Raw genomic sequence first — 21,037 nt, forward strand, 5'->3', positions numbered from 1 at the left:
TCAAATTTCTAAAAGGGTGATAAAACAGAGCGGTTTCATGTGGCCCAAAGAGGGTATTAAATATTTAGGGATTCATATTTCTCCTTTACTACAGGATTTATATGAAGTAAACTACCCCAAACTAATTCGATGTATTCATAGCGACCTACAAAGATGGTCAGAAACTCCCTTATCGTTTTTAGGCAGTATTGAAAGTATGCGAATGAATATATTACCCAGACTCCTCTACCTTTTTCAAATGTTACCTGTAGAAATTCCCAAGAGTGTATTTGTCAAATTGGAGAAGCAGATTTCTAAATTTATTTGGGCAGGGCAAAGGCCAAGAATGAAATATATAACATTACAGCTTATGAAAACTGATGGGGGAGTAGGTCTTCCAAATCTTAAATGCTATTATTGGGCAGCACAACTAAAACCAATAGAGGTATGGTTGAAGGATAATATGGAAACGCGTTGGTTAAACATAGAGAAAGGCCTCTGTCAGTATCCCCTGGTTTCACTCCCTTTCATAGATTTCAGCTGGGGAAATGTGATAATGGGTAAATGGACAAGAGTTACTTTAAAAATATGGAAAAAGATACGATCGTCATTGAAAATTACTCAATCCATTTCTCCTTTATCTAGTTTAAGTACAATAAATAACTTTATACCATCTGCACTAGATATTGGTTTTAAAAAATGGGCAAATTATGGACTAAAGTTTATATATCAGCTTATTAGTAAAGACCATCTCAAGTCATTTGAACAACTGGTAGAAGAATTTAAGTTACCAAAAACTGATTTTTACAGATATTTACAAATAAGAGATTTTCTTACAAAACATAAAGAGTGGAAGAATATCATTAATCCAAACGAAATAGAGAAGTTAATGATGAAAATACAGATGGGGACGATTGACAAGAGGCTTATTTCTCAATTATATGAGGGATTGTTATCACTTCACCCATATAATTATTTTGCATACAAGGAACGATGGGAGGCTGAAATGCCGGTAGAGATTACACAAGAGGACTGGATAGATATATGTTCTGAGGCCCATAAAGTAACTAACTCAAACACATGGAGAGAATTTAAATGGAAAGTTATTACCAGATACTTCCGCACTCCACAAATTGTAGCAAAGATGCGAATAGGATCATCTAGCAGATGCTGGAGAGAGTGTGGTGACCTATTGGGAAACCACACTCATATCTTTTGGTCCTGCCCAAAGATACAACAATTCTGGGAAGATATCTATAAAGTATTTGGAGACATATTTCATATTGATATTCCTTTTGGTCCAACTGTGGCTATTCTAGGAGTGATACCTGAAGGCATGAGGGAAGGGAGATTGAGTCATCTACTTCAAATATTATTTTCTGCAGCCCTAAAATGTATCACATCTAAATGGCTCAAATCTGACCCACCGACATATGAACAGTGGATCCGAAAAATTAGAGAAATTTACGAAATGGAAAAAATTACTTCTTCCCTTATACTTCAGATGAATATTTTTGAGGCAAGATGGAGTCCAATCTTAAGAATAATAACTGATATGTAACTGATTATACATAGTGGAGTGGATTATGTATGCAATTATATGTACACGTTCACAAAGCATATGGATTTTATATTTTCTTTTATATATGTTCTTATTTAAAAAATCTTGAAACTGTGAAAAACACCTACTTCCTTTTTTTTCCCTTTTCTATCTTTGTAAATTTTTTCAAATGTTGGCACCCCTATTGTCTGTCTCTGATGTATAACTTTTATAGCATGTTCTATTAAAAACAAACAAACAAAAAAAAATATATATATATAAGGGTGTTTAATTAAAGCAAGGCCTCTCATACAAGTTTGTTGTAGTAGTATAGGTGAAGATGTCTTTTCTGCTCACCAAAGCTGCATTTATTTGATCAAAATACAGTAAATGCAGGAATATTGTGAAATATTACAATTTAAAATGTCTGTTTTCTTTTTGAATGTATTTTAAATTGTAATTTATTCCTGTGATGCTAAAGCTGAATTTTCAGCATCATTACTCCAGTCTTTAGTGTAACATGATCCTTCAGAAATCATTCTAATTTGCTGCATAAGAAACATTTCTTATTATTTTCATGAATAGAAGGTTCAGCAGAGCAGCATTTATTTGAAATAAAAATAATTTGTAACATTGAAAATGTCTTTACTGTGTTTTTATTGTTGAAAAATTTAATGCAGCCTTGCTGCATAAATAATTTCTTTCCCCCCAAAAAGTGTACAAGATTAAGAAAAACAAAACCACATGACTGATTTGGCAGAAAAAACTTTTTTCCAGATAATATTTTAACATAACCTCTCAAGAACCACTCAAGAAATTATAGTAGCTGATTCAAGAAAGCCAATAAATAAGCATCAATGACCCAGGTGGTCTTGCAAGTAAGCAGCCCATTGCATAATCTTTTTAATATGTTAAATATGTAAATTTACTCCTTGTTTTCTACTTATTTTTGTAAACAGAAACCGTGTAATATTCATTGACAAGACCCTCAGTATATCTTTCCAGCCTATGTATCAGTGTGTCACTAATCTGCACTTCTCTTTCTTCACTCATCCTTCAGTAAGTTGGGAGTCTGGGGCTCTTTGACTGGTGCTGTTGTTGGTGCTGGCTGCCAGGTCATGAAGATCCGCTGGTCGAGGAAGGTGGCTCTCCTGGCCAAGGTCTGCTTCCTCTTTTCTCTGCTGTGGCTCTTTTACCTTCTTATAGCCCGTTCGTCCCCCCCGTCTCTTCCTGATAAAGATGGTCAACACGACATCCTGGTCCGTGATCTTCCATCTGTCGAGAAGGAGGAGGAGGACTCCGACAGCCTCCAGCGACCTGTTTATGAGAAGCTCGCGCCAGACCCCAACACTCCTGGAGAATATGGGCGAGCCACTCGACTGACCCTCAGCACTGAGGAGAAGAAAGAGGAGGAGGCCAGCATTGAGCGCTACGCCATCAACATCTTCATCAGCGACAAGATCTCTCTTCATCGCCATATTCAAGACAACAGGATGCATGAGTATGTCTGTCACACTGCGGGGCTCATTACACACCCTACCACCTAGCAACGCCCTAGAAACCACATAGTAACATGCTAAAAACACTGTAGTAACTGTGGTCCTGACAACCACAGAGAACACCCTAGCAAACACAGAGAATCATGTGAAAAACACTTTGAGCACTTTAGTAACTGGCAACCACCTAGCAACCATCCAAAATACTCTAGCGACCATACTACAAAATGAACCTTTGTAACTCGATAGCAAAGCCCTGGCAACCACATAGCAATGTCTTGGAAATAATTCAGAACATGCTAGAAACTGCTTAGCAACATTCTAACAACACTCAGAACACCGTATTAATTATAGCAAAGCACCTAGCAATGCCATAACCATGGCACAGAACAACCTAGCAACTGCACAGCAACATGTTACTGTTACTGTAACTGTATAGCAAAGCCCTGGAAATCACCTAGCAATGCCTTAGCAACCATCCAGAACATAATGATCCAGAACACGAACCACCTAACAATGATTTAGGACCATCCAGAATGTCTAAGCAACTACACAGCAACATGCACCTTAGTAACTGCATTGAAAAGCCCTGGAAACCACTTAGCAACACCTTAGCAATCATCTAAAACACCCTAACAACTATGTAGCAACATGCTAAAAACACTCCAAATACCTTTGTGAATGTGTAGCAAAGCCCTGGCAACCATCCTGAAGACCCTAGTAACCATACAGCGACATACTTCTTAGTAACTGTACATTAAACCACCTAGCAATGCCTTAGCAACCACCCAGAACACTTGGCAAATGCATAGCAACATTCTAACAACACTCAGAACACCTTAATAACTACAGCAACCACACAGTAGCATGTAACTGCAACTGTATTGCATCCCTGGCAACCACTAAGCTTTAGCAACTATCCAGAACATCCCAGAAACTGCATAGCAACATGCTAAAAACATTCTGAACAAAGTAGTAACTGTTTAGAAAAGTGCCTAACAAAGCCGTAGCAACCATCCTGAACACAATAGCAACCACACAGCAACATCAAAGACTTGTAGAATACCCAAGATGTGTCACTCGTATAGTTTTGACTGGGGAAAAATGCAACGCTCAGTATGGCCGCTTTATTGAAGGAAGCCCTGCCTTCTGAATAAAAGAGCCAGTCTCTAATCGGTAAAGTCAGCGTGTCACTGCAACTGCTGTTAGAAGTCCCGATTGCTATAAAAACAGTCAGCGTTCTGAGACGTGCGCTTAGGACTGCGCTTGCGCACTGGCTGGTCTAGCCTGAAAAACAAGCTTTTTATTGAACAAACGAAACAACATTTATGATACAGTTGTTGTCAGATTTCATTCGTGATTTCAAATATGAAATTTAATTGTAAGCTTGGTGAACAGTTTTGAAGAATTTGATGTTTTCCCATTCAAAGATATAGGAGCTGCACTTGCATGCCTGAGAGGCGTTTCAAAGATGGCCGCCAAGTGAAATGACTTGCCTTGAAGGGATTTGGCAATATGCACCTTAGTAACCGCATAGAAAAGCCCTGAAAACCACCTAGCAATGCCTTAGCAACCAAATAGAACACTTAGCAACTGCATAGCAACATTCTAACAACACTCAGAACACCTTAATAACTATAACAAAGCACCTAGTAACCACCCAGAACAACTTAGCAATTGCACAGCAACATGTACCCTAGTAACTGCATAGAAAAGCCCTGACAACCACCTAGCAACGCCTTAGCAACCAACTAGAACACTTAGCAACTGCTTAGTAACATTCTAACAACACTCCGAACAACTTTAGAACTATAGACTATCCAGAGCACCCTAGCAACAACAGCTGCATAACAACATTTAGAACACCTTCATAACTGTATAGCAGCCGCCTAGCAATGCCAGAACACCCTAGCAACTGCACGGCAACATGTGACTGTATAGCAAATCCCTGGCAACTAAGAAAAATAACCATTCACATTTTCTTGAGCAATTCCTCTTCTTGCCATTGCAATGACGTATATGGAGGCAAATAAATGCTGGTATACTGCATTACAAATAAGCATGAAAAATAAATAGAAAAGGTGCTTTTTCCTTTCCTGAAGAATTGAAATGATGTTCTGAATAGTGATTCCCTCAGATGATTTCTACACTTCACCTGTTTACAAATGTTGTCTTTTGCATGAAATGAACCTATTGCCTGCAGCCAGACAACATGATTAAAAAACTAACAACAATAGAAAACAGAGCTGAGAGGGTTCCTCCAAACAGCATTGCTTTTGTATGAGAATAATTGTTTCATGGCTCTTGTCACACAATAACGAGTAGGGTTCAAGCTGCTGCTCTGAAAAGAGAAAGTGTCCCCTTGGAAGACGAGAAGTGAAACAAATTGGATGCGTTTTCCCCCCTGCAGTCTTTCAACTGCGCTCCAGTTGCCACATCACAAGCTCTTCTGGAGATCACACACGGCAGTAGCACATTTCTTGGCATCAGCAGGGATTTTTATCTGTTGATGTGAAGTTCTTTTGCTTGCTTTCTGAAATAACTTTCAGGCAAGTTAGTTCTTGTCAAAGACTTAAGCATTTCTGCCAGAAATGTTATGCTCTGGATTTTTTTCTTCCCTCTTTGTAGGGATAATTATTGAATATTTGCTTAAAAGTAGTTGCTGTCAGTGAGTGTGGAGTCTCTAAATATTTGCGGTGAGTTTGAAGAGAGTTCAAGAACCTTCTCTGGAACATTATGACTCACTTTATTCAGAATCCCTGCTGAATCTATATTTCAACGCCCCATCTTTATACTGTCTCCCCTAAACTAAAAGCAGCAACGCTACCAACATATGACTATTTTTCAGTAGCATCACAGTAGTTCGGCTGTTTTTAAAACCGTGTAGCTTTTCAAGTATAGCAAGCTCCAAAAATTAGTGGTGTAGTGAGAATTTTTTTTTTTCCCGTCAAATTGCCGAACGAATGAGTTGATAATTGAACATGCTGAGAGATCTGATTTATTTTAGTGAATGTATTTGTTTGAATATTTCATTAATGAACTGTTAAAAATTATTTACCGATTAATTTGAGTCACTAGATCTTCTTTTTGGTAGCAGAATATTTTGTTAAATTCTCAAAATTATTTTTAATCAGTTCTATACATTTGTATTGGCTGTATGTTGGTAAAATAGCTTTATTGTAGAATAAATTGTAAGTCTCAAGACTGCATTTATTTGATCAAAAATATTGTAAAAACTGTAATTTTGTGAAATATAACAATTTAAAATGACTGTTTTCTGTTTAAATTTTTTTAAATGTATTTTACAATTTCTTTGAATAATAATGTTATTGTAAGCTGAATTTCAACAGCCATTATTCTAGTCTTCAGTGTCACACGATCCTTCAGAAATCATTCTGATATGCAGATTTGCTGCTCAAGAAACATTTACAACATTTTTGTGGAAACAGTGAAACAGGGTTTTTTTAAATGATTTTTTTTGGTGAATAGAAAGTTCAAAAGACCAGCATTTATCAGTAATCTTTTGTAACATTGTAAATGTTTTTACTGTCACGTTTGATCAATTTAATGCATCCTTGCTGAATAAAAGTATTAATGTCTTTCAGTTTTGAATGGAAGTGTACATTAAATAATGATTACCTGCAATTTCAAAGTAGAGTTTACTGCCCTTCCATCTCTGTCCTAAAGGGTCTAAAGCTTGTTTCTCAGAATGCTGTAAAGACATCCCTGGCATGTCTGTTCATCTCCCACCTCTCATTCAACTCTACTGTAAAGTTTGTTTACAGAGAATCTGTCTCTCAACCAGAAATTGTCATTACAGATTCTGGATCTGAGGAATGAAGGTCAAAGAAAAGAGGACAAAACTGTCTTGTTTTATGAATTGAATGTGGCTTTTATTAGACTCCACATGCATCTTTTTTTGAGCCAGAGTCTTTCTTCATACCATAATAATTGTCATGCAAAGTATTATAAACAGTCATTCAGAATACTGCAGGATGAGCATATGGTGTCACTTTCACAGCATTGTCAGGTTGCTCTATGTTTGAGATGTTCACATTTGCACTTTATCATGTGTAGTGTGTAACTCAGGAAACTGTTCGTCTAAACCACATGTTATGAATACAAGCCAATTTGCTTAACCGTCTGATTAGTTCTTGCTTTTTTTTTTTTTTTTTCAATGCCAGATGCAAAGCTAAGAAATACAACATCCGTCATCTGCCTACAACGTCAGTGGTAATAGCATTTTACAATGAGGCCTGGTCCACTTTACTCAGAACCATCCATAGTGTGCTGGAGGCAACACCAGCCGTCCTACTGAAGGATGTCATACTTGTGGATGACTTCAGTGACAGAGGTGAGGGGACACTTTTTAGGCAGTTTTCATAAATTCGCTCGTAAATGTGTAATTCCACGAGATTAATTTAAAGCCTTTTCCATCCTAGAAGATTTGTGTTATTCTGATTGGTCAGCATTACCACAACCAATTAACCATTCCATTTTTTGGAAGTAAGGAAAGATGTTGAGTCTACTGATGAATAAAAAAAACATAGTACATTTAATTTTACTTTTACATAATGTTGATTTACTTTTAAAAGATTAACCATTTTAATGATTAACAAACTTAAAGCTGCAGTCCGTAACTTTTGGTGCTCTAGCGGTTAATAAACAGAACTGCGTGCATCTTGCGGAAGAACATTGTAGCCGGAGCTACTTCTCTCTATTTATGTCTATGACAAATCACGCAGGTACTGGGCTACTCTGCAGTTAAACCTACCCGAGCCAGTCTAAATAATCAGAATATAAACACTTATTATAGGTGTACCGTAGTGATTCAGCACATGCCAAAACACGGTTTGGAAAATGGATTCATGGTGTAATCGCTTAATATATACATTTTGTAAATTTTGAACACAAAACAGTTACGGACTGCAGCTTTAAATGACTAATTTGTAAGATGGACTCATAAAAACTTCTATGTATTCTCTTTTGAATTGTATAAAATGTTATTATTTATTTTATTGTTTGTTAAATGTTGAATCTCTAACTGCAGTGTAATAGCCTGTGAAGCTGATATGTAAATATTTATTTCATTTAAATACAACCAAATACAAGCGGTATTTGCATTGAAGTATGCTCGCACATTTTCCCGTGTTTGCATATTTTATGCTTTCTTTGCAAAGCTCTGGATAGCAAGTTAGCTATAGATATAATTCCATATTGGTTTTATATTTGCTGAAATAAAAACTCAATCCAGATGTCTCTAGTAAATCCGTTGTTTTCCTGTGATCTTGCCATTATCTGTTGGATCCTGATAAAAAGGTTCAGATTTGCTTTTGTATGAATTACAGGTTATCTGAAGTCACAGCTGGCTGAGTATGTCAGTAACCTGGAGCGCGTTCGTCTCATTCGCACCACAAAAAGAGAAGGTCTGGTACGGGCCCGGCTCATTGGCGCCACCTACGCTACAGGACACGTACTCACCTTCCTTGACTGCCACTGTGAGTGTGTGCCTGGCTGGATCGAGCCCCTGCTGGAAAGGTGTGCTTTTAAAAAAAAAAAAATAATAATCCAATTCAAATGCATCATAGAAATACTTGTGATGTTAATTTTTTTTTTTGTCTTATCCCTCAGAATTGCCGAGAATGAGAGCACCATCATATGTCCTGTGATTGACACCATTGACTGGAACACATTTGAGTTCTACATGCAGACAGATGAGCCGATGGTGGGCGGCTTTGACTGGAGGCTGACATTCCAGTGGCATGCTGTGCCTGAAATCGATCGCAAGATACGCAAATCCAGAATTGACCCCATTAGGTTGGTTCCTGCTCAACTTCCAAATCCAGTTTTGCTATGGGATTTTCTTGGTCATTTAAAAAAAAAAAAAAAAAACAGATTAGACATGTTTAAAGGGATAGTCATGCTCACCAGTAAGTTATTTATTCTGAGGAACACAAAAGGAGAAATTGGATAATATTACTATATTTCACATTATTACTGTTTATAGTAATTTAATGTTTTTTAAATGTATTGCTGCATATTGGATGTTTATATCAACTGGTATTGGATATTTAATTGTTCATGCTTATTTCCTCTATTTTTACAATTAGATTACTTTTGCTGTCATCTGAAAGTTAACATTTAATAATACTGTTAAATGTAATATTTAGCAAACCTTGAATTGAATATCCATTTTTCTTACTGTACATTCTAATGTTGTGATGATTGAGTATCATTGATTTGAGTATTTTAGTGTTTTTTTTAGACAAATTAGTAATTTAATATTGGTAATTTATCAGTTGTCAGCCATAACTTTATCATAAAATAATTATCAGGTAAATTTTTTTATTTTGGAGTATTCCTAAATTTATATCCATAAGGGTTTGGAATGACGTGAGTTAACTATCCCTTAAATAAATTTGGGTCTCTTGTTCTTCCAGTAAAAACTTTCAGGAAGGAAATGGACTGAAATAGGATTGCAGTGATATTGTGTTGATTAAATTCACTTGCAGAGCAGTGAATAGACTATATTCTAATGCTCAGACTCAGGGGAACTTTCAAATACTGTCCAGTTCTGTGCTAGATTTCTCTCAAGGCTCGTCTGAGGGCAGACCCAGAGGCGCTCACTGAAAACTAAGAAGCACTTACCTGCTAGAAAATTGGTGCTAGGGAATATCTCTGATGAATTGCCAATGCTCTGCTGCTTTTCGTTTCACAGGTCTCCCACTATGGCAGGGGGCCTATTTGCCGTCAGCAAGGCCTACTTTGAGTATCTGGGCACTTACGACATGGGCATGGAGGTCTGGGGAGGAGAGAATCTGGAGCTTTCTTTCCGGGTAAGACTCCTGTATTCTGTATTCACATTACCTTTTGTACTGATAATTTGCATAGGCTTCCCATCGGAGCGTGTTGACATGTGTTTGGTCACTTGAGAGACTGAGAGCCACTGTTTATAATTAGACACATCTCAGACACACATTAGACACATAGAAATGAAGATTGATAGTGTATACCATGGAGTAATCTTTTATGCATATGGAAACGGAATACAATGCTGTATCTTCCAGGGCTGAAAGACGCTCATGTATAATTGATGTGCTGTGAATTGGTATACTGGTATATTGGTATATAGATAAAAAAGGAATTTTGTTGGTGTCTCAAAAGCACTGTTGTCATGTTTTATTTCTGACAGGAGGTGCATTCCAATAAAATCAGACAATCTAAGTTTGTGAACAAAAAATGTTGGGTTTGTGTGCAAAAAAGTTAAATAATTATCATTAAATAAATGATGATGCTCTAGAAACATGCTGTGGGGTTATTAGCTTTCATTTTAAAGTAACTTTTTCAATGTTTTAATATGCAGAAATATGTCAGTCATACTGTAGGTTGATTTCCCCCCCAAAAAAGTGTGAACGATGGTCTTTTGTTTGCCATCCTGAATAGACAGACACAGCCTGTTTGAAAATGATTTATTGTTGTATTATTTATTTATAATTATTAATACATATGTAATTACCAAATGTGCGTTTTTATTTATTTATTCATCATTTTATTTGAATATTTATTCATTATTGTTGTGACACTAGTGGCACATAAATTTTATAATTAAGTATAATTTATTATGTTAATAATGCAATATGCAATAAATGTAATAGATAATAATTTTCTATGGCTATTTATTACTTTTTAATACGAATATTTGTTCAGTACTTCACCTTCCTTAATTAAAACACCTACAGTATATTGCCTTATTGTTTTCTTTTAAATTAGAAAATCCCTTTGATCTCTTTTAGGATTTGATTGGCTATTTGAAATTACAGTTTTATTGGGTGATTCTTGCTTCGTTTTATACATTTTGTTCATTTTTTTTTTTTTAAGAATATTTTATTTCTTGCAGGTGTGGCAGTGTGGAGGGTCTTTAGAAATTCACCCATGCTCCCACGTGGGTCACGTGTTCCCCAAGAAAGCACCGTACTCCCGATCCAACTTCCTTCAGAACACTGTCCGTGCTGCAGAGGTTTGGATGGACTCTTACAAGAAGCACTTCTACAACCGAAACCCTCCAGCACGCAAGGTACAGCTCCACCCTCCACAACCTCTCATTGGGTGGCACCTCTTTAATATCCTGTGCCGTTGCATAATCTGAGGCGTGCAGCTGTTGCGTTATTTCCTCATTTAACGGCTTTAGTTGCTGTTAGTGCAAGTGCTGTTCTTAAAATTGCTTGCATGCATACAAAGGGGGAAAACTGTGAAAGAGATAAAGGACGCTCAGGTTTTGCTTGAGTGCTTCCTGTTCTATCGGTTTACAGTATTTGTTCTTCTTTGGCTGTCTTTGAAAAGCTTATTAGCTGACAAAGATAATAAAACTAGGCCAAACATATATTATATCACCCTGGCTGACATGAATCTGGCATGTAACTCCATATTACTTTGTAGAGAATTTACATTATTAATGACGCGGAACTGTGATCTAATAATAAATCACTCTCTATAGCCATGACACCAGGATGCCATGAGTAAGAATATTTGGCCTCTCTGTTTGGCTGCAGTGAGTTGTTCGTGTACATCAGGTCTGTATGCAAACACGCCCTTTAAAAGCCTAAATTAATATTATCATGTTTACCTGATGGAGTTGACACTTGGTTAGTTGGAAGTGTGTCGTGGCCGTTCTTGTGTCAACATTACAAGACCGCTAACAGGAGGTACGTACGTGGCGTTCTGTTTGATAGAAATGTAGCCTAAAGCCCTGTTCACACCAAGAACGATAATTATAAAGATAACGATATTAGCGTCCACACCAGCGGACCATATGAAGAGTTCATTTGCAAAAACCGATAAACGCCACTTTAAAAAAAAAAAAACCTAAACACGTTTTGTCAAAAAAGCCTGTTTTGTCCACTTTCAAGGCAGAGCGAGTTCACGTTTTACTGCAGAAGCCGACAAGCGCCCTTGTTGTTTTTGAACCGAAGCCGGTAAGTCCATTTTAGCGAATCAGCATGCTGTATTCAGGTCAGGTGACAAGGCTACTTTCACTTTGAAAAGACGTGCTAGCTGAGAGGAGTTTAGTCAAAGCTGACTAAAAGTGATCGAGGATGGATAATTTCGATGAACTTGATGAAACTGTGATGTCTTCTTCAGGGCGAAAAAGGAAAATAAAAGCTGAAACGTTTTCACGGAACCTTGCAATGGTGACGGAAAAGCTCTGTGTATTGCGTGTAATCACATCCATACAGTTTATGATCACAACAACGTTTGTCAGGCATCTACATTGTCATCTGAGGAGATTACAAAGATTAAACGAGTATTTTTTAAACTCTAAAACATGAAATGTGGAGTTATCTGCTTTCGCCAAAAAACGACTTGGAGTTATCTGCTTTTGGTATAAAACAAACTTTTAATATGTAAAAAAAAAACACACACTTTCAATGAACTTTAATTTTGTACATTTTGTAAAATTTAATAATTGTAAATTATTACTTAATCAAAGCAACCCAACTGCAGTTTGATTGATATTACTTGGAATGTGCAATAAAAAAATGTGATTTCTGAAAAAAAATTAAAATGGAGTTATCGGTTTTTGCAAATGAACTCTTCAGATCGTCTGTATATTCTAAGCGCATGCGTGTCTGTCACTTTAAATTCTCGTGCTCGTTATAGCAGAATGGATTCTGATTGGCTGTCAATGTTTGTATCGTTCATCAGCTGGAAAAAATTGTTCTGAAAGTGATTCCTTTATCATTATAGTTGTGGTGTGGACTCTGCTATTCTTTAATATTGAGAACGATTTTTAGAACTATATTTTTATCGTTATCTTTATAGTTAGCGTGCTTTTTGTGAACGGGCCTTAAGGAATTACAACTAGAGTAAAGTATAACAAAGTTCAATATATGTAATCTTTTCATGCAAAAAAGATCAAACAAACACACATTAGCTTTGATTGCATTCACAGATTTACTACATATGTTCCACTAAATAATCTGTCAGCTTTGCCTTGAGGCCTGATTTTTCTTTGCTCCTGTAGGAATCTTATGGGGATATATCTGAAAGGATTGTGCTGCGAAATCGGCTTCAGTGTAAGAGTTTTGAATGGTACCTGCAGAACATCTATCCTGGCCTGCATGTACCAGAGGACAGACCTGGCTGGCACGGAGCGGTAAGTGACTAATCTAATCTAATCTAATCTGATTCCCTCCAGATTCCTTTTTAATGTCATTCTTGCTATGGCGTGCTTTTTGTGAACGGGCCTTAAGGAATTACAACTAGAGTAAAGTATAACAAAGTTCAATATATGTAATCTTTTCATGCAAAAAAGATCAAACAAACACACATTAGCTTTGATTGCATTCACAGACTTACTACATATGTTCCACTAAATAATCTGTCAGCTTTGCCTTGAGGCCTGATTTTTCTTTGCTCCTGTAGGAATCTTATGGGGATATATCTGAAAGGATTTTGCTGCGAAATCGGCTTCAGTGTAAGAGTTTTGAATGGTACCTGCAGAACATCTATCCTGGCCTGCATGTACCAGAGGACAGGCCTGGCTGGCACGGAGCGGTAAGTGACTAATCTAATCTAATCTAATCTGATTCCCTCCAGATTCCTTTTTAATGTCATTCTTGCTATTTTTCCACTAGTTTTACACATGTTCTGGTTTCTGTTGTAGGTGCGTAGTGCCGGAGTCCACTCTGAATGTCTGGACTATAACGCCCCGGACCACAACCCCACAGGAGCTCACCTGTCCCTGTTTGGCTGCCATGGTCAAGGTGGTAACCAGGTAGCTATCATCAATATTACGTTTATGCTTTCTCTTACCCCAGTGGTTTTCAGTTTCTTTCCTTTTGCCCACGTTTTTGGGTTACACTTTATTTTAAGGTGTCCTTGTTACAAGTTACATGTACTTACTATTATAATAACAATAAATTATGCATAATTACATGCAAGTAACCCTAATCCTAACCCTAACCATATAGTAAGTACACGTAGTTAATTAATATTATTCAGTACACTGTAACAAGGACACCTTAAAATAAAGTGTTACCCTTTTTGTGATTCTCGCCATAATTTGATCAGAAATTTGGCCAAATGTTTTAGCACTTTGTATTGAGTAATGAAAAAAATACTACATTTATTTATTCAGACCAAAGTGACTTACAAATGTTGAAAAACAAGCGAAGTATCGAGACAACAGTTTTAGCAACAATGCTATTACGTTTCGGTAACACTTTACAATAACTTTCCATTTGTTTACATGGTAACTTTAGTATATTATTAACTATTAGTAACTATTAACTAGTTGCTTATTAGCATGCCTGTTAATAACATATTGGCATATAATAATTTATTAGTACTTATAAAGCACATATTCTGCATGACCATATTCTGCAATCCTAATCCTACCTAATACCTAAACTTAACTACTAATTTACTAACTATTAATAAGCAGCAAATGAGTTTTTTTGGGCAAAAGTCATAGTTAATGGTTTGTTAATAGCAAGAATTGGACCTTAAAATAAAGTGTGACTATTTACATTAGATTAATATAAACTAACAATGAAAACCTCTTCTAAAGCATTCATTAATCTTAATGTTAATTTCAACATTTATCAAAAGTTGTATCTGTTAATATTATTTAATAAACCTGACATGAACTCTAACAATGAACAGTTGCATTATTTTAACAAAGATGAATAAATACTGTAATACATGTTTTATTGTTAAATATTACTTTTAAATGTGTTATTGTTGTTTGTTGCTCTTTATTAGTTAATGTTAGTTGACTAAGGTTCTCTAATGAAGCTTATTGTAAAGTGTTTTTGCTGGAAAAAATGTCATAAATTTCTGTCTGTTCTTTCTGTTTTCGCTGTTTTGTTGAATAATAAAAATCTTTGTCACTAGGCCTACATTGTTTCCACAAAATACAATATTAAAACATTTTGATAATTTTTCATAACATTTAGTTATGGTAAATTACTTTTAAAATATCTATAAATAAATGAATAAATAAAAACAATACTGCTCTGCATATATGTGCATAATATTAAGCTCTAAAAAGCATATAGCTGTCACACCCCTGTGGACTGTTGATTGTAGTTTCTCCCTCTGTGTCCTTATTTGGTTGTTCCTGTTCTCATTATTAGTTTATTACCTCATTGTGCTCACCTGTCTGCCCCTCGTTATCTGCCCTATATCAGTTCCTGTCTATTGTATTCTAGTTTGTCGGTTATTGTGAATGTTGATGTCTACCCTGTCTGGATTTCCTGTTGTCAAGTCATTAAATATCTTTGTATTCGTCATCTTCGTCGTCCTGCCTGATCTTTAGAACACCCTGCCCGTGACAATAGCAGCACCATCAAAGTGTTTCTCATGACTCGTGTGCTATAGTTCTAGTCTTCTGAAGGCATATAATAGCTTTGTCTATACAAATAGACTGAAAATTCAAATCAAATATAACATTGTGGTACATGCTTACGTAAGTCCAATGCATGTATGAGTAGAATATAGTGGAGGAGAACGAGTTAATTGGTTCTCACGCGTATCATTAATGGGCAAATTTGAATCTGAGGAAGTGAATGAGATTTGAGAATAGCCTTCCACAAGGACTGTTACCCCACAGCCTGACGTCTCTAAAATGGATTAAAGGGGGCTTTCTATTAATGTCAGAGCTATCGAGTAACTTTAAAAATGAGCATGAGGTGCATTTCACTTCCAGTTATTTGCAGAGAAACAAAGCAAGCTTTATTTGTGCTGAAATATAATCCATCCTGAGATGTGCTGCCCCTCTGAGGTTTGTTATTTATCTAGTGTCACGGTTGGAGAAATGAGTGAGTTGCAGAGGATGTGTATTTAAAGGAAAGGGGAGCCTGCACATGTGTCCGGTGGCTTATGTCACTGCTATGCATCAAGGGACTCTGAAGTAGCACCATGTTTGAGTGAAAATCAATGTTTCCACAGCCAAGGCTGAAAAGGAAACCTTAGCCACTTCTGCTCAAAGATAGACGTCTGTATGAAATATACATGTGGCCAGTGAGGCTAATGGTGACTGCAGTTTGAACTGCATAGGAGCCTTCTCTTCACTGAGGTCACATCTGTCCATCTGAAAAACACTGGAAATTAGTTACTTCTCTAAATGGCTACACTTTTTAGTTTCTTCCAGCCTTGTTTTTATTCCAGCTATCGAAGCTTTACCCTGGAAAGATCTACTTCTGATCTTCCACCTGGAGAAATGATTTGCTTATGAATTATTAACCCAACTTTGATTGTTAACATCATCCGTGCAAACATCCTTATCTGTTGCTTAAATGACATTTGCTACAGAGCCTGTGTTTTTCTAGAGGCCTGTTTGTAATCAGTTCCACATGCAACAAATATGTGTTATGTGTATATATATATATATATATATATATATATATATATATTTTTTTTTTTTCTAGTGAACGTAGCCTTAACTTGTAGTAGTTTTGTAATATAGTCAAAAAAGATGCAGTTGATATTACTTCAGGTTTATTCAAAATTGGAAATGTACAAAACTCACGAAATGTGTGTATATATATATATAATTTTTTTTTTTGTTCAGCAAAGATGCATTAAATTGATAATTGATCAAAAGTGATAGTAAAGACTTTTATTATTCTACAAACATACAAAGATTTATATTTTAAATAAATGCTGTTTTTTTTTAAACTTCCTATTCAAAGAATCCTGAAAAAAAAGAATTAAGCTGTATAACTTTTTAACATTTATAGAAATAAAAATATTTCTTGAGCAGCAAATCAGCATATTAGAATGATTTCTGAAGGATCATTCTGACACTAAAGACTGAAGTAATGATGCTGAAAAATTCAGCTTTACCATCACAGGAATAAATTACATTTTAAAATATTAAAATTGAAAAGTTGTTTCAAATTGTAATAATTGACTATATTAATATTATACTGTATTTTTGATCAAATAAATGCAACCTTGGTAAGCATTTAAGAGACTTATTTAAAAAATATATATTTATTTTTTAAAACCAAAATGTAATTGAAATAAAAATAAGAAATAATTAAATTGCAAATAAAATACTATAGCCTACACAACATTTTAATGTGCCAGTGAAATATGCCAATGAACATTTCTGAGTGGGGAAGCAAGCAAACATATAGTTGCATCAAAGATATGAATTGATTCATTGAAATTGGCTGTTCACCATCAACAATATGTGCGAAAAAAAACAGAAATACAAATGAGCCAAATTTCTTTTCAAACTCAATGTTATTTCTCTATCTCTCTCTCTCTCTCTCTCTCTCTCTCAGTACTTCGAGTACACATCTCAAAAGGAGATTCGGTTTAACTCTGTGACTGAGCTGTGTGCTGAGGTTCAGGATGGAATGACACACATAGGGATGAAGCATTGTCCGCGAGACGGTACTCCCAGACCTCCAGGCATCATCTGGGAGTTCAGAGACGTGAGTCTGCTTGCTCACATTTTCACTGAAGTGCCATCAGCAAACAGGATGAGATAAGAAACAAACACAGTTATTGTATATTAGATCTGCTCTGTTGTTGCATTTCCGTGCCAAAAATTCCTTATCTAGCATTTGTGTCTTTCCAGGATGGCAGCATATATCACCCTCATTCAAACATGTGTCTCACCTCCTACCGCACAGAAGACGGCCGTGCAGATATCCAGATGAGAAGTTGCTCTCCTGGAGACAAACCCCAGCACTGGAGCTTCGAGTGACTTTAAACCCCATGTGAACTTGGATGCAAGTGCAATTATCAAACAGAACGTCACTTCCAGCTTGGCATTTAAAAAAGGAGCGAAGAACAGGCAAAAAAAATGGGACCCATCCCTCCATACAGTGCCTTTGCAAACCAAAGTGGACATACTTGTAGTGCCAATTCTTGCGTTTCCTTGTTAGACGTTCAGTGTGCTATTATAAGTACAAAGTGCATATTAATAACACATTGTAGCAAATCTTTTGTTTACATTGATGCACTATATGCTTTTAGTGAATCGATTTTAGACTCGGCAGTAACTAATTTTTAGATCTACTGCACAGCAATTTTATTTAATTGTACCAGAAATGACTGATTTGAGGATGTTGTTAGTGGGTTTGTCTTGATTGTCAACTGTTGTTCTCCTTTTTGTCATTTTGAGGCTGGTTTTTGTATTACTAGGGTATTTAGGGTCTTTTCACCTGATTTTGTGTAAGCTGCATGGACTCTTTTGGCACACTGGTGTTGATGGAACTGTACCAGCGTTTTAGGTCTCACTTGCACTAACAGCAGTGTTCAGGTAGTTTGTTAATAATGTATGTACACTTCAGTTTGAAGTAGATTACAGAAACTGTACTTCAGAGTTGGTATAAAATGTACAGCAATTGTGGACCAAATTTGTCAAATCCTAAACCATTTTAGTAGTTTTTCTCTACTACACATTTGGGAATTATCCACTTTACCAGTGAATTGTTTTCCTAGACTCGCCAAAAGTGCCTCATCAGCCTGACTTTTTAAAAAGGTGGCTTTTCCTTCACAAATCAGAGTATTACAATACTTTATCAAATTGACTAGGTGCTTTTATCACGGGTCTTCCAGCTTTCACACATTCAAAACGGAATAATGTATTAATGCGTTTGGTAAACATCTTGAAAATGCTATATCATAAATAACCGAACATGGATAACACCTTATTTTTGCACTAAATGCATTTAAAATGGCAACATAGGTTTTCTAGGTCTCATTCTTTGTAATTGTCAGTGAATTAAATGGTTTAAAGGGATTGTGGGAAAGTGAACATGAAATTTGAATTACTACTGATAAAGCACAGTTTGTGGTGGTCATGTGATTTGCTGATCGACTGTAATGAAGTATTTTTGGAACATGGAAAAAAAGTACGAAGTATTTTTGTCTCAATAAATTAAATTAAAGTTCTAAATGTTGTATTGTTGTTGTGGTGGTTTGTTTATCTTGACATTGACTCTCTGTTGCTGTGCCATCTAGTGGTGGGAAAACAAGATGTGGGATTAGAATCCAAACTGTTTTATTTCCATGTTAAATGCATTCAGTCGAGATTTGATCAGGTAAAGTTCCCAATTTTACATCTCCTTAAAATAAGGTGTTCCCTGCAGTTTTACATTTGTGACCTGAGCTTCTTGTATAAACCAGATCACGAGGAACCACAGGAGGTTCTGCCAAGTCAGGCTCAAATGTTTAATGGCTCACTTTCCAGGTGTGCCACACAACTACATAAATAAAGCTGGAGTCACTGAACATTATCATGCTGCATCCATAAATAAAGCTGTACTTTCCCCTATGACTTGTGATTGGATTGTGGCCAATAGGTGTGTGATGAATCCCCTTAAACTGATGCCAATTATGTACGTTTCTGTTGTTCCTCTGGGAATATCGCAGCAATGAGTAAGATGGCAATTAGACATGAAGAACTCATCACATTTCCCTTGAGGTCGTGCAGTGGTTGTTCAAACAACTTGATTTCCTTTTTTTTTTTTCTTTTTTTTGTGGTAATTTAGTATTATTTATTTAGATAATATCCATCAGGTCACTAGAGAATGTATAATTGTATCATGATATAAACTCTTCCAGGCACAAATTATGCTCCAGACACAAAAATGTTTCATGCTTCATTTAATAAAAACAAAGTTTATTTAACTAATTTAATTTCCAGTACAATGAACACTGGTTCTAACACTAGCGACATGCAAGTGATTATATGGATTAAATTTTATTTCAATAAAACTTTCAATAATTTAATGCAAACACGTTCAAATCCATTTAAAAGAGACAAAATTGTGTAATATGGCAGAAATTGTGAGAAAAGTGATGTCTTAACAGATATACACTATACAGTATGACTGAATAGTACACTGTAAAAAATTACTGTGAATTTAACGGTAAAAGACTAAAAATGCTACAGTAAAAACATGTTAAATGGTTAACGGTCAATTCCCCTACTATATATGGTGAAAAACTGTATTGGACATTACATGTATTGGACATTAATTTTATGGTAGTATACTGTTTTTGGAAGTGAAAGACCGTATAATTTACAGTGAATAACCGTAAATTGACATTCCCAGAATTCCCTGCGTTACATTTCAAATTTGATGTTTGACACTGTGCACCTTCTATATATGTTATTATTTAAAAGCTGCTTGTGATGGGCTTTGGTTCATCGTGTGACTTTCTCATCACCACCTGCATTTGGTGGTTATCAGTGTATTACAAAGGTACAAAACAGATTTCAGTACTTCAATAGGTTGGTATATTAACATTACACATTTACAGTGTACATCTACACAACTGAAGTTGTGTACACAACAAATATTGGCTTTACAGAACTATATATACATACAGTATATAGTTCTATATATAATATGTCTCTCTATTTATCATCTATCTATCTATCTATCTATCTATTTATCTACATAAAAACTTCAAATAGTGAAAAAGAAGTGTGTTGCTCTATTGTCAAGATGAACTATTAAAAAGTTAGGCTGGTTGTGAAATGTGAATGAGTCATTATTATTTAAATCATACACGATTTCACATATTATAGATAGACTTGTATATCTTGGCATAATGGTGTTTATAAAGCGGACATGAACTAAATGGATTTGGATTAGCGCTCTGTCACAGTGTGTGACCCCTAAGACTCTCTGTGATTTGACCTGGATTTCTTTCTTTATGCCTCTTCCAGTTCTGCTGGCCTTATTTGACAAACAAGCCTGCTAATCTGATCACGCAAATCCCTCTCTACATCAATCTACAGCCCTGCTCAGTGCTCAGACCTGCAGGACGTGCCACTGTATGGCTGGCTCAAAACCAGTAAATGTTGGGGTGAATGTATTTAAAAACGTATATTTATGTATTCACTGAATTGTTCTCTTCCAGGGATTACTACTGGGGGCACTGACAACAGGGATAAAACATTTGATAACAAAAAATATTAACCAAAGAAAGAAAAAGTGTTTTTCCGATGTCTTTTTACTTTGAAAGCAAAAGTGAAAGCATTAAAACC

At 35.9% G+C, this 21,037-nt stretch overlaps 1 protein-coding gene across 1 annotated transcript in view; it reads left to right on the forward strand.

Moving 5' to 3' along the window:
* The window catches only part of LOC107556339 (polypeptide N-acetylgalactosaminyltransferase 4-like), a 25,912-nt gene extending 7,009 nt beyond the window's left edge, over positions 1-18,903 (forward strand). Inside the window, exons 2-11 of the mRNA XM_016239431.1 lie at positions 2,580-3,020; positions 7,200-7,369; positions 8,364-8,553; positions 8,647-8,832; positions 9,734-9,851; positions 10,913-11,089; positions 13,037-13,168; positions 13,679-13,789; positions 17,310-17,462; positions 17,609-18,903. Coding sequence (XP_016094917.1) covers positions 2,638-3,020; positions 7,200-7,369; positions 8,364-8,553; positions 8,647-8,832; positions 9,734-9,851; positions 10,913-11,089; positions 13,037-13,168; positions 13,679-13,789; positions 17,310-17,462; positions 17,609-17,737 — 1,749 coding nt within the window. The 5' untranslated portion in view covers positions 2,580-2,637 and the 3' untranslated portion in view covers positions 17,738-18,903. The remainder of the gene's footprint in view (positions 1-2,579; positions 3,021-7,199; positions 7,370-8,363; positions 8,554-8,646; positions 8,833-9,733; positions 9,852-10,912; positions 11,090-13,036; positions 13,169-13,678; positions 13,790-17,309; positions 17,463-17,608) is intronic.
* The last annotated feature ends 2,134 nt before the right edge of the window (positions 18,904-21,037 follow it).

The sequence above is a fragment of the Sinocyclocheilus grahami genome, unplaced genomic scaffold (genome assembly GCF_001515645.1).
Source record: "Sinocyclocheilus grahami isolate Dianchi unplaced genomic scaffold, SAMN03320097.WGS_v1.1 scaffold565.1, whole genome shotgun sequence".
In the NCBI taxonomy this organism is placed as follows: Eukaryota; Metazoa; Chordata; class Actinopteri; order Cypriniformes; family Cyprinidae; genus Sinocyclocheilus; species Sinocyclocheilus grahami.